General features: G+C 40.3%; 1 protein-coding gene across 2 annotated transcripts in view; it reads left to right on the plus strand.

Moving 5' to 3' along the window:
* The first annotated feature begins 467 nt into the window (after positions 1-467).
* The window catches only part of arhgap46a (Rho GTPase activating protein 46a), a 41,474-nt gene continuing 27,746 nt past the window's right edge, over positions 468-14,195 (plus strand). For both annotated transcript variants that reach the window (XM_014017729.1, XM_014017730.1), the window contains exon 1: positions 468-665. In XM_014017729.1, the coding sequence (XP_013873183.1) occupies positions 652-665 (14 nt within the window). In that variant the 5' untranslated portion in view covers positions 468-651. The remainder of the gene's footprint in view (positions 666-14,195) is intronic.

Consider the following 14,195-nt stretch of genomic DNA (forward strand, 5'->3'; position numbering starts at 1 on the left):
GAATAATATATATTAGTAATTCCTCACTGTTCAAAAACAATGTTTGTGTTTTTGATGTACAAATCAAAGCTGATGGAGACAAAAATATTCACAAGAAAAAAATGTCGGGGCCCAAAAGGATCAGGATCTGTGGCAGGGGGGGTAACTTTTCTCTTTCTGTTGGTGCCCCTGGATGATATTTAACATAAAACCTGCAGGATGTACCCCGCCCAATATGCATCAGTGACCCCTGGATGGACACACATAAACAAACACTTCAAATCAAAAACTGTGTATTGTTTGTCACCAGCTAACAAACAAATCATGACTCAGCATTTCAGAATCATGACTCCGATTTATTTATTTTTATTCCAGCTTAGCGGCAGAGATGATCTTCCATAGAGATAGTGAGTCTCTTCTTGTTTTGGAGGTATGTAATACAAGCGGGGAGGAGTTGTCTGAATAGGCTCTTCGTAGGGGGTAGAGCGGGGGTCGGCTGCAGACCGGGTGACCCCCATCCCAACCCCATGACTCACGTGGGGAGGCGGAGACTCCGGATGTAGCCGTGCTGGAGCCAGAGCCTCCACTCACCGCCGCGGCTGCTCCGTGACAACTCACCGCTCCAGACACAGCTTTACTTTCTGTTCACGTCTCGTTGACCATGTAAAGAAAATGGTCGGGTCAAGGTAAGGAAACTCCTTTATTTGTTTTATTTTACTCAGAGACACGTGAAGTTGGAGGAAGTTCAGCTCGACATCATCCCGCTGCAGACCAACYAACCGTCCGCGCCATTCACTGCAAACTAAACTACTATTATCACTTTAAGACTACTTAAAGCTTAAAAAGCGTTTAAAATAACAGCACTTTAATGAGGTGAGTTTATTAATGGGTAGCAGCTGAAAGCTCTGATTTAAAAACAAATTGTTTAGTCACTTTTTCTAGCTAAATCCAGCATGTAGTAAACTGTAGCTCGTAGCTTTAGCAATAGTTGAAATTAAAGCTTTTAAAATAGTTTAATTAGCTTCAACACCGACAGCTGGAGGTCAGTCAGACATAAATCACAGAKTTTTTTGGTACACCAGCAGCTCCAGAGTTTGACTTTGATGTCCAGTAATTTGTTGGAGCAGCTTTGCTCTTTTCTGTGGTTAAAGAGGCCAGAAACCAAAAGCAATATGTCCCCAACTCCAGTTTTTTACTGAGTCCTTCTGTTTTTAGACTCAGCTGCTGGTTTGATCTGCTTACAGTGCAGATGGGCTTTAAAACCTTTTAAGATGTTTCAGCCTCTCTGAACCATTAAAAACCTCAGACATGTGAAAGATGGGAAATGTCTCCCWTCTGTTTTTGACAAGACTGTGACTTTCTGAGACACTAACAATATAATGTTAACGTCAAAACAAGATTTTTAATGTGTKCAGTTAAACAATTAAAAGCCTGGTATTGCTTGACAGAATGCAGCATCTTTAATGCCACAGTTTAAAACTAACATGTTGCATTGAAACATGATAAATTTGCAGCCAAACTTTGAAAACAACTTCACTCATCCTTTGGGAAGATCCCTATAGGGAAAGAAAGAAAATGTTGTCATGTTATGTTCTGCACAATTTTGTAACATTGTGTAATGTTACACATGAAACGTGTTGTAATTGACTTTTTTTAGTTGAGTCATTAGTGATGTAAGAAAATACACTGAAATATCACAGTATTTCATTTCCTGATATGGTATAGAAACTCAAAAGCACTTTATTGGCTTTCAGTGGATGAATGTTGTGGATGTTCAGTGTTCTTTTGATTACATAGAAATAAACTGAATTTAATTGGATTTTATGCGTGCACTTAGTTTTTTTTAATAGGAATCTTTTGGAGAAAAAAAGGCAATATATCGACTTGTTAATAGATATATCATGATATATCAGACTCCTCTGTCTTTATGTATCGTATCACCAAATTTATAATAATACTTAAACTGAGCAAATACAGAATTTTGTAAGTWATTTTATTTTAGTGTTGGCTAAGGCTGTGTATTGACAAGAATTTAGTGATATGATACCTTGACACAAGGGTCGTGATATGAAATATCACAATATATCTGGATTAGGGATGCACCAATATAAAAATTTCAGCAGATATCGATATCTGATATTAATATTGCTGTTATGGCCGGTAGCCAATATTTACTGATATCACACAAATGCACAAATTACTTATATATACATACGTACAAACACACTTGTCTTTTTTTTGGTACTGTAAAAAACAAAAACAACCAGCCTGCTGACATAGCACTCTACTTCAGTTATTCCTGGCTGTACAGCGTCACTACCATGATCAGATACCACCCAACCAACCAGTTCCCCTCCCAAAACAGAAACACAAACAGCAACAAGTGGGAAATCAATATCAGACGTTAATATCAGCTCAGTTTTACGTATCGGACTGATAGCGATATGCTAAAAAAATAACCAACAACGTTCAATACATCATGCGTCCCTAATTGCGATACTATTAGAAAGGCGATATATTGTGAATTATTGTATTTTTTTCTCCCAAAATTCTGACAAAGAAAACTCTGTATGTGTTTCATATTTCATCCCTACCTCAGCTTTGAAGGCAGTGAGTGCCGGTCCAATCTGCTTGGATTCAGCCATCGGTACTTAGTGCTAACGTTTAGTTCTAGTAATCATGATTCATTATACTCCGAGGCTCCTCTGGAGTGGAGGAGCCAAATGACTGTCTGGCTGCTGCCAACTAGAGGTTGGAGATTAAACTACAAAACAAAAATAAACCACCAGCATTAAGTTTTGTATTTTAAGCCTTAATAGAAAATTGATATAGTTCTTTAGAGAATCGATACAGGATCAGGAAATGAAATATATTCTTACATCCTTAGTGTTGGGTATTATTGATTAGCAATGACATTTAGTTGTAGATGCACAATAAAATTCATCAAGGGGATATTTGCTTATAGACAGACTTACAGGGAAAATAAAAAATATTGTATCTGGAAAATAACCCTCCATTAACGTCCACCTTTGCCTTTTGGTGGCAGGCAATATTATAAGGAGCTGGAGTGGGACCCATTTATCTTTTGTTAGTATAGTTTAATCCAGCGGCTTATAGATGAGCGCTAAAGTTATACGAACCTTTGATCTCATTTGTACCTTGTGGTGAGGATCCATACCAGCTGACCGCAGCAGCCTCATGTTGACGTTTGCTTTATTACACATATTCTGACAAACCTCCCCTCTTGGGATCGTTTACATAGCCTGAAGTTGTTTAGTTCGACATTGGCACGCCATCCAAACTTCCTGGGTGTAGCAGTTTTGCTCGATCATCCTATCCATGCTGCTGCACCGGAGAAGGGTTGACCTGTTGAGTTTATCTCCCGTCCGTTTCTACTGTCCGTCACGTGTCTTAATCTGTCCGGCCCTACGTCACAAACGAGGAATGCAGGATGTGACAAACGGCCGTCCATTTGGTGGTACCGCCTCACGAAACATCTCTTGTTAATATGAATAGCTGGGGTCACAATAGGACGTTGTCTCAGTGTTTACACTAATAACTCACAGCAGTTGTCAGGCATAAGAAGAGAACAATTCATGCTGGGCACTCCTCAACGAAACTTCAAATTGGGTGTTTTTACAAGGACAAAACCAGATGTTTGTCCTGTTCTGCTTTCATTATTAGACAGCTTTGTTTCTCTGCTGCGAGATTTGTTTTTTAACTTCTCTAATGTAATGGTTTTACCATAATGTGTTTAAATAATATGTTTAAAACCAAGTGATTCAGCAGTCACGTTTGTCTCTGCTGGCCTGAAATCCTGCTCACATCCTCCAGTACGAGCGCTCCTGAACTCAACACGCCTGCCAGTTGACTCAGGCTCTCTGTGGCCCGCCGCCATGACTCTATAATGAGGTTAAGGTGATTTGGTCAAACACATTTATCCGCACCTGCAACCGTTTGACGCGCTTCACCTTCGTCCTCACGAGCGCAGTGGATTGAACTTAATGCTGGAAGTGCTGGTCATCACTCAGTAGCATTATAAGGGATAATAACTTGTGGTGCATTCACGTAAGTCGTGTAAATAAGTGAGTCATCCGTTTCAGAAGAGCTAAACAACTTTTATGTAATATCGATGAGCTTTCACAAATTGAGATTTAACTCAGTCATGTGCACAAGAAGAGGGGGGAAAAAATCTACCTCAACCTATAAGTCTGTTGTTATTTGGAAAATAATAATCTCTCCCTACACGTTGATCCCCTGCGACGGCCTCCTAAATCCTCTCCTCCCCTCGGTCACACGCAGACCCAGCGTTAACGTCTTCACCAGACGGTCCTGCATTTCTAATCCTGGCAGGTCTGCATCTTCACTTCCTCTACAAGACAGGCCGGATGTTCCTTTCCTGCCTGGCTCCTCGTTCCACCCACTGACCCCCTAACTAACTAGGATTAGACTCTGGCCTCGTTTGTCACGTCGATCATGGGGGGTGAACATCAAGGATTGTGTTTGTCCCTCTTAAAATTATGTTACAAACTACATCAACTGAAAAGGGAAGCAGGTCAGACACTATTGGCTGCACTCAGATAGCAGAAGCTGACTTATTTTGATCCATAAAAGTTGCTGAATGTGTGCTTAATGTTTTTGAGCTTCAAATGTTGGAATATTACGCATGTTTACAGTTTTAATTTTTTATTCAACTTAAACAAGCGACCCCATTGTTTGATGGCTGACAGCTGGTGTACCGGACAGAAGGATCAGTCTGTATGTGGTGAACATTCCGATCCCATCCTCAGCCTCTCGCACACATGTTCATTTTTATCCAGAGTCTTCTCTGACCCCAAAAAGACTCCCCCCTTTTTTTAGATAGAGAAAGGGGTTGATTTGATGATGGACAGAGACTTCTGTTGAGTTGGACTCTGTAGGAGGGAATTTAGAGATGGTGTTGCCAAGTGGGGTCAGATTCGGCAGAGCAGCAAACAGTGTGGAGGTTCCTGGAAGCTGTAGGAGATGAGGGTAAGGTGGCGAGACGAGACTATACTCTTTATTCAGAAACCACAGAGCGCTGCTTGTTTGCATTTAGTGTTTTCTTCAAGTGCCAACATGAAAAAGTTGTCCTGGAACCGGTGAGGCAGTAGTTAGGTTTTATTTCCTATCTCACGGAGAATCACTTCGTCACAGATGAGGCTGAACATTTTGGCGGCTTGTAAGGGTGAATTCTCTTGGAGCATGTAAAATTGCTCGTTGGAAAGCATCATGGGAAGCGCTGGCCTTGCTGAAGGTGGCTYTTGTCTTCTTGTGGGATGGATCCAGTTTAATTTGTTTCCAGCGGAGAGAGGAAACGGTTTCTAGTCCTGGATTTGGGCAGCTGTTGGAGAGGGTCACCCTGGATCTTTTTTACACGTTCCAGGGTCCTCCCCCCAACGCAGCACTGATTGGCCCGACTCCCCTCTGTGGTGGCTACACAGAGCCCTCATTGAATGGGGTCTGCTTGTTGATCTGACAATAGTCTGCATTGTTCTCCATCACAGGCCTCAGAATAGGGTCCATCTCGTAGGCTTTGTGATGCATATGGTCATGAGTCATCACTGGGCATTCTTCGTCACCTCAGTACCCATTATTTTGCATTCCCTGTCTGTCTGTAGACACATTTACAAAATATTTCTGGTAAATGACCGCTAAAACCAGCCTGCCTTTATGTTGCCTCTGACCTTTCGTAAATCACAGATGGAGCCGGCCTCTTCCCTCAGAAATGTAATCTTTTCAGAAGTCAAGTGAGCGTCGCAGAATTGAAAGAGGCGTGGAGCAAATGAAACATAATTATGTGATGGGCATCTCCCTCCTATTGTTTTCAAAACACCACCTGTTAACCTGGTTTGGTAATTTCTMGGTGCTTACATTTTTTTTAAACTAAATACAAAGTTGCTGTGCGTCATCCTGGATGATCCCTCTGTAATAAATCTGTTTAACCCTGTGACTGAGTGGTCTCATCACTTCATCACACTGAATTATGAAGCTTGCTTACAGATTGACGTATCGATGGCACAAAGTYACATCAGGAGTGGGTTGACCCTCCTCGCCGCCTCGGCCCGAGTTAAAGTGTTTTGTGAAAGTGTTCAGAATTAAACACTGACATAAGAGGTGATATGCATTCCTTCAAGGAACGTTAGGATGGTATCTTAAAACAAGAATTCCCTATTTTCAAGACTGGATATTATTATGAACATGTGTTTGTGTTGAATTGATGTTTCTCATGCAGTAAAATTGTTTTTTTGTTTTACTTAACTGTTAYTATGCAAAACATTTCAGACCAATTTCCCAATGTACATTTAGTTTTTATCTCTTTCTTTTAAACCCTGTGTTCAGTGAAGTTTATATAGAGCATTATGTGGAACAAGGGGCAAACTGGTCCATCCAGTTCTAGMAGTTTTGGATGTGTCATTGTGGTGATTCAGAAATGTCAGTCTATCAGGTGATACCAGACAGTTTTAGAAGCTTCAYTGGAATCATGTTTATTCATCTTGACTAAGTGATGACATTTTGATGATARGGGGTTAATGCAGGCTTTACTGCAGTTCACAGATTGTTGTTGGTAGTTTGTTTTCTTTACTTTCCTGCTTTTASTCATCGAACAGGAAACAAACTCAACATATCAGAAAGGAAACACTTTCCGTTCGGTCTATTCTCACTTTAGAGTGTCTTTAMATCCAACCTGTTTCAGTTCAGTCATTGTTTTTTAATAAATCAGGTTACAGCTCAGAATCCTACTTATCTCCCATATTAGCCATGTTTTCCCAGCAAGACARAAATCTGCTCAAAGTTAGAAAGTGCTATCCCTTTTCCCTTTCTTTGTGACGTGCCACTCCTGTGCCCTGGTCCGCTCACATGGAGCAGCTCTATCAGGTCTCACGTGTTCGAGTGTGAAAGACGACCCCAAACTTGTTTGTGCACGGCAAGTAAGGAACGGACATCGACAACTGCTGAAGTGTAGGAGAGGAAGAGGAAGGGGGAGGAGGTTTGGAAAGGAAGGTGGATGAGAAATCTCTGTGCCTCTTTTCAGGCTTTTTTGTCAGCCAACCAAAGTTCTTTATGTTTATTTTTTTATCTGAGGAGTTGTGGCAGTAATCTATAGTAGGATATACAGTACCTAACAGAGTTGATAGGTGTTTTTTTAAAAATCTGTTATTTACTGGTAAATAATTTTCATGTGTACAAAAGACAGGCACATGCACGTCACCACAATGTCTTGTGGCTCTGCTGTACAAAACACACCTTCTGTTAAAGACTGAACAAAATAAATAAATAAAAGAAATATTAAAGCCTGACATTAAMGTTTCTTGTCTTGGATTGGTTTGAAATCTTGTAGTACAGAGTAAAAGTCCAAACCACCTGTCTTGTCTTTGTTTTTTGACCCAAGGGGCCAGACTTTCTTGTAAAGTGTTTGAAGTAATCTTTCGTAGTTCTCAGGCTTTCTCAACATTTTTCAAAACATTTCTTGGGATATTTGTTGCTTTTGCTCTTATTTTCAATTCAGTTCAGTCCCTGATGATTTTCAGAGGAATTCGTTTTTGTTTAAGCCACTTAGCTTGAACCTTTGAGTCATTCAAACACAAACACCTAGCTTAAGGGCTAACCCTTTTAGCCATGTTCCAGTAACACGACATCTTGGATAAAAAAGTTTCCTTTTATTTAAACCCACGTGGTACAAGGATTACTAATTTTTTAGCTGTTTATGAAAAACATTTTTTTTATTATAAAGGCCTTGCATAACCCAATTTGACAGACATAAAACATTATTTTTGCATGAACAAATCCTTAAAGGGGTATCTTCTGGAAATTTTATATTTAGTAATTGAAAGGTAAGAGATGCTTTGACCCTCTCACAGGGTAATCACTTTCAGCTGTTTATCAAGTCTTCTACAGTTTATTTTCTCTTCCACTTGTCCTGAACTGAAAATTAACTAAGCTAATTTGTAGGAAACTTAGAAAACCCTGAAGAGATTTTGCTTAATCCCACTTTAAAAGATTACAAGAAAGTTTACCTCTTAAAGGCAAAATTGAAATCAATTAATTAGGAGTGTAAGAAAATATTGATATACTGAAATATTGCAATATGTTATTTCCTGACTATACTCTAAAGCGACCCTCACATTTAAAAACCAGCACCAAGTACCGATGGCTGAATCTGAGCAGATTAGACCAACACCCACTGCCTTCAAAGCTGAACTGTCCAGTATTTTAAGTTGAATTAAAGTATCCCGTACAGGACGCTTCTTCTCCCAACTGCAGTCTACAGTCAGCCGACACAGTACGGAAAGGCAGGTAGGCATTTTTCTAGCGCCTCAAGCTGAAGGGTGTCCCCCAAAGGACGATACTGAAGTGGCCAAATGCAACAACCATATGAAACATAGAGAGCATTGAAGTGATTGGTGTATTCGTGCTACCTCTTTAAGGAGCCCCCTGACAGAAACACAGTCTGTAGCAGCTTCATTTAATCTGTTTAAATTGGACTTCAGCACAATATAGGCTGTTGTTAGTGTGGTGACCATATTTTTTACAGTGAATTCTTATAAATCTAAAAGCTGCCATAAATATATTATCAAACAATTTAATGGCACATTTGGCCAAACCACTGAAAACATGGATGGAATAAGAAAAATAAAACGTATAAAATACATATTAAACATATAAATTTTGGGGAAAAAAAGGTAATATATTGCGACATATTGTGTCATGACCCCTGTGTATGTACACAGCCCTAATAATAGTTTATTTTGGGTTGACTGTTCCCTTCTGTAGATAACTCTCATGAACCTGGGTTTCAACCTACAGGACTGCAGTTCTGACCACATCTCCTAAAGCAGTGAATAATGAATGAATGAATTGTGCTACAAGTTTTCTTTCCTCCCTCACCACCACCCCCCTCTAACATAAAACGGGAGGCGTGAAACAAAAAGCCCAAAGAATGTGTGAACAGCAGGTGCAGGACATTTTTCTGCAGTCTGAGGTATGTGCACTCCACTCCACTCACTGCAATTGTTCTGGACACTCTGGGCTGGAGTAAGCCCACATCCTGCACACGTCGACGAGTCTCACACTTTGTGTGTAAAGGCTTCGGTTCTGTAAATCTGAGTTACATTTTTAAGGAGGACAAGAGTAAAAGTGGCCTCTTCTTTGGATCGGGGCAGTTTTTTTTTTCTCTGCAGCTGATGGGTTTACTCTGTGGAGCTGCTGCAGCTCTCAACATGCAGGGTTTACAGTTACACTCTGTGTTAGTCACAGCTATTGGAACTGCTGCCAGTCTCTCAGTAGTCGGCCCATGTCTCTGCTCTTGTTTTACAATATTTAGATAAGCAGGTTGCCTAGCAGCTATGCTGAATAGACTTTGGATGAGGTTCTCCATAACCAAACAAAAGTCTGCTTTTTGACAGATCACTTCATGAAACACAGGCCTCTGCTTGCTTTGCGGGAGGAAAAATAACCAGCACTTTCTCAATGTTACAACATTTTAATAGTTTTTCATCTGTGTGGCAAAATTCCCGCCTTTTGTCAGAGCACTAAGTTATTTTTAAGACAGTATCTGAGCACAAAAGATGTTTTATGTCTCTAAGTAGTAAAAAGCTGTTGTGTAAATATAGCAGTAAGGGTGTATCTCGGCACTTGTTGCTGTGCTCTGTGATCAGAGTGCTGAAGTTTCTCAGATGAATGACGAGCCCTGTGTGAGAGCTCCGCCTGTTTCGCTCCATCACAGACCGTCGGGAGCAGGAACTCAAAGTTGTCTGTTGTTGGAAAAAGTTTTAGGTTACTTTTCAAGTAGCTGCTTCACTGCTTTTGCCCATTATCTCTCTGTGAGGGGGGGAAAAAGGGGGGAATTTTGGTAACGCTCCCATCAGCCACAGTTTCTGAGGGTGTCGTATCTACATCAGAAATGCCACGATGGCACCAAAGCGTCACGCTGCTATTCAGCCGTTACATGACCATCTGATTAAACGCTGCAGCTTTATAGTCTAAACTTTACGCTCCCCAGTGAAAACTTGTCTCTCTTTTTCTCTGCTTGGTTTATCTCTTTGTTGAAATCAAACAGCCACATAGCTATTTGAGTTGGTTTGAAACCCAGAGCTGGACAATGACACGAGGTTGCTTGTTGCCCTATTTCTAGGGAATGCATTGTCCAGTCTTCTGTGTTTACTGCTACTGGGAAAAGTGCCATATACACTTTGGCGTTGGCTTTGAACAATGGGGCAGATTCCATGTGCTGTGCTCTGTTGTTTCCCTCACACTGGGAGACTGCTCTCAGTCCCAGTTTATTTTTGGAGCTGACTGTAAATTTGGTTGAAAGATGAACATCATGATTGTGAGTAAAATGATGGCTATGAAAGTTGTGTTCGTTTGGACTTGTGGCCCCAGCTGTGACTTGTGCGGTTTTTACAATTTGACCAGCTTTTATTTTTAGTCGCTATGGGGAAAAAAAGTGCTCAAGCATCTCCTTGACCCAAATGGGAGACAGAGACCCTCTGTGCCGTCTGAGAGCAGTGTGTGTTTTATAGCACGGTTTAAAAGAACAAAAGGGACATGAGATTTGTCACTTTAGTTTCCATTTTTGAAGCCTGAAGGCAGTTTTTTGACACAGAACTGTCTGTCATGAGTCAAATAATAAACCACCAGAGGACTGAAGCATTCGTGAGATTCTGATGAAACAAAAGATAAAACTGAACTGTAAAAGTCTCTGGTTAGTTGCTTCTTAATGTGACTCTAACCTGTAAACATAGGTTCTCTCAGAGTGCATGCTTCAGTCATAGGACTGTCTGTGTAATGAGGTAATTTCAAATGAATCTAAAACATCTTTGATGAAGTTAAGCTCAGAATTGGTGCAGACTGCATTCCAGGCCATTTATGAACATTTGCAGCGCGAGGCAGAGCGCTGCTAGAGGTTATAGACCATACGCACATGTGGTGAGGTAACCTGAACCTATTTACATGGTTTTCTGTGCAACAAACACGTGCAAAATACAAAAAAGTGAGACAAAGTTTATCCATTACCTTTTTTTTTTTAAAATATTTTGCTTCTTCTTTTTTCAGTCAGCTAATTTACTTTCAAGTTTTATAGCCCAGCAAACGTTGGCATGAATAGATAAAGATAGTTTTATTCTAATTGTAAAGAAATACGACAGTTTTATGATAGTGAGGCAAATTCATTCAATCATCAGTCTTCCCAAACCGTGATCTGAGAACCTGAACGTCAGTCTGTCTTCCACGTCAACCTGGTCTTGTCAACAGAGCCCAGCAGGCCAGCTCTTAGCTCTTACCCTGGTTTATTTACCCAAAGGGAGCAGTCCTTTAGCTACCTCTACACTGCATGCTGCACAGCTCGTCAGCGACGGCCTCCGGAGCTGACCCTCAAACCTTGGTTTCCTGTTGGGCTGTTCAGGAGGCCGCCTGGCATGCTGAAGTGTGTCACTGCTGCCCGCTTTTGGGACGTGCAGATAAAAAAGCTCATAGCTGCAGTTTTAATTCTGTACTTGTTCATTGGGCAGTCATGATTACAAATTTTGCTGGGCGATAAATTGTCTCAGAAGTCCTTATGATAAATGAAATCGTTTGGACACACCTGGTGCAGAGGTTGTGAGAACACACAACAGCTACTGAGGCTGTAGAATCACTTCCCACCTCCTCTACCCAACCGGCACAATTTATTCTGTATGTGTCCCTCACGCTGCTTATGCTTATAACATGGCTACCTTCTCTGTCCAAGTTGGCTCAGTTTATTCTTTGTGTCGTCCTCTGGCTTCATAAAATAATTGCGGTCACCTGCACGCTGCTTACGAAGTTCAAGAAATTTACGTAGTGTAAAAAGCCTACTTTGTTGATCAAAATGAGAAATCTCATTTCTTTTACAGAAAGTCATGATAAACACAGGAGAATAGTAATAAAYGCAACGTGAAGAGTTTCAGTTTTTGTCTCTTCTGGAGACTGGGAGCAATAAAAAGCATGCAGCTTTTGGTATGTGTTGGATGTAGACTCTTCGTTGCATTTTGAATGCCCCATTATATTCTGGGCTTCCCATCCTGCGAATCGAATCGTTGTGAAACTCATCTTTTAAACGTTTGACMTTGTAAGACCTCTGTTTATGTGAAATGTCTGTCTAAGCCTTCAAATGGCTTCTTGTTTTTTTTTACACTTGTGAATCTTAAAGAAGAAAAGCATATACATTTGGTTTAACAACTGCACACCAGGACATGTTGAGCCCTCAAAAGGTTAGAGTGGATTTTGTGTTGTGAGGGAACAAACCAGATGGCCTCTCAGCAGAGAAGCACGGGTCCAAATGGGAAACGGTATGTGGAAGGATAATATTTTCTCTCTATGTTTACCTGACTGCTATATGGAGGTGTGGAGACCCTGGGGCTGCTGCTGGCACCACATAAGACAGAAAGAGCTTGATACTTGATGCTTGATGAACAGGTACAGTGATATTACTCAAGCCTTTTCAGTTAAAGCCGAGAACAGCTGTTCCCAGTGAGTTGCAACCAGTGGAGTGACAGTGTAAATCTGGCAGGGCTGACTGGCACCACACACTCGTATCTATTTCTGAGCCCGGGGCACAAGCAGGGTTGATTTGGCAGGAACACGAGAAACATATGTGTATTTGGTGGACATTGTATGCACTCTTCTCCGTGCTAAGCTTCTCGCCCCATCTGATCCTTCCAGGTAACCTGGACGTCAGTATCACACCACAAACAGCCATGACCCGGAGGAGAAAAGCTTTTCTCTCCCAAATAGAAAGCTGGGAAAGCATCCAAACCTCAAACAGATTCTTGTGACATTTCTCCCCCTCTGGCACTTTCTGCCAGATACTGAGCTAGATTCATGTGGGAGACTAAAACATAGGATCTTTAAGTGGTAACTGTGAGAAAAGAAGAAAATGAGCCGTGTGATTCAGTCACCTGGAYGTGACTCTACAAATATAACCGCAAAACCGTTCCTCCTGTTTGCCTTTCCKCCCCTCATGACTTTGGTAGCATGTTTTAAAGCTTCATCTGATCCACTAGCTCAAAAACACARGTCCAATGACCTGGTTGTATGGCACTAGCAGTTTTTTTTTTTATTTACAAATTTGATTTATTGTAAAAAAAATAATTTTTCATTTTATTTTTCTAATTTTTGAAGCATTTTCTCTTGTTTCCAATTTCAACTATTTATTTTCAACTATAGTTGACACCAAATACAATGTTTTTATTTAATTTCTGGTTGAATTGGAAGACTTTACATCTTTCCACAAACATGTAACAAAAAGAAAAATGTCACTAAAATGGACTACTTTACAGTTTAAACTGTATTTCTTTATAATTCCCTTTATAAATGTTGGGTTTCTGAATTAGTTTACTTGAYTGGACAATAAAAGGACAAAATAACATACTTGAGCACGTTTACCTCATCGTGTTGAGGTCTTTTGGTGAGTTATGTAGAAAATGCAACTTTTGTTGCCACCACTGGTGTTTAACAGTGTATTCTATTTAACAAGGAGGTCACCTATGTGCCGTCAGTATCATCCCACGTGTTTGTTACTACTTTGATTAAATTTTTGAAGCAAACACTCGGGCTGCGGATGTGTGAGGGTGGAACTGACAGCTGCTATCCTCAGTGTTGAAGCTGAGGCTGGGTACTTTTTAAAAATATACTTAATGATTGTTACTCAACTATTAAATTGTTTGTATGCTTGCAAGTTATAAGATGCATAAATTAGACTGTTGTTTACCTGGCTGCAGGCAGTTTAAAGACCGTACCTACCTTTATAAAACATATTATATCTTTTATTTGCTTCTTACATCAATTTATTATTATTTGAAATGGTTGATATTTGTCAATTTCTTCTACTCAAGGCAGTRCTAGCTGGGTTTAGTGTTTTTTATGATTCTCTGTGGGGGGAATAAACAAATTTATATCTTATTTTTGGTCACTCGAGGCGATCCAGCTGAAAATCTGTCAGCTACAATCACCTCACAAACAGTTGCWGCATTTCTAATTTTTAATTTGGGTAATTTTTAATCTAATTTAAAACAGCACTGGGCTAAAGTCTTGGGTCACACTTTGGTTTTATGTGTGGGGGGTTTTCTCACCATTTTAAAGTGGTTTTAAAAAGGTGGTGAATCCCTGGACCTATTATTGTTTTTTATTTTACCAGGAGAGAAAAACTCATTGAGATTAAATTCACATCAGATGTAAGA

The sequence above is a fragment of the Austrofundulus limnaeus genome, unplaced genomic scaffold (genome assembly GCF_001266775.1).
Source record: "Austrofundulus limnaeus strain Quisiro unplaced genomic scaffold, Austrofundulus_limnaeus-1.0 Scaffold175, whole genome shotgun sequence".
In the NCBI taxonomy this organism is placed as follows: domain Eukaryota; kingdom Metazoa; phylum Chordata; class Actinopteri; order Cyprinodontiformes; family Rivulidae; genus Austrofundulus; species Austrofundulus limnaeus.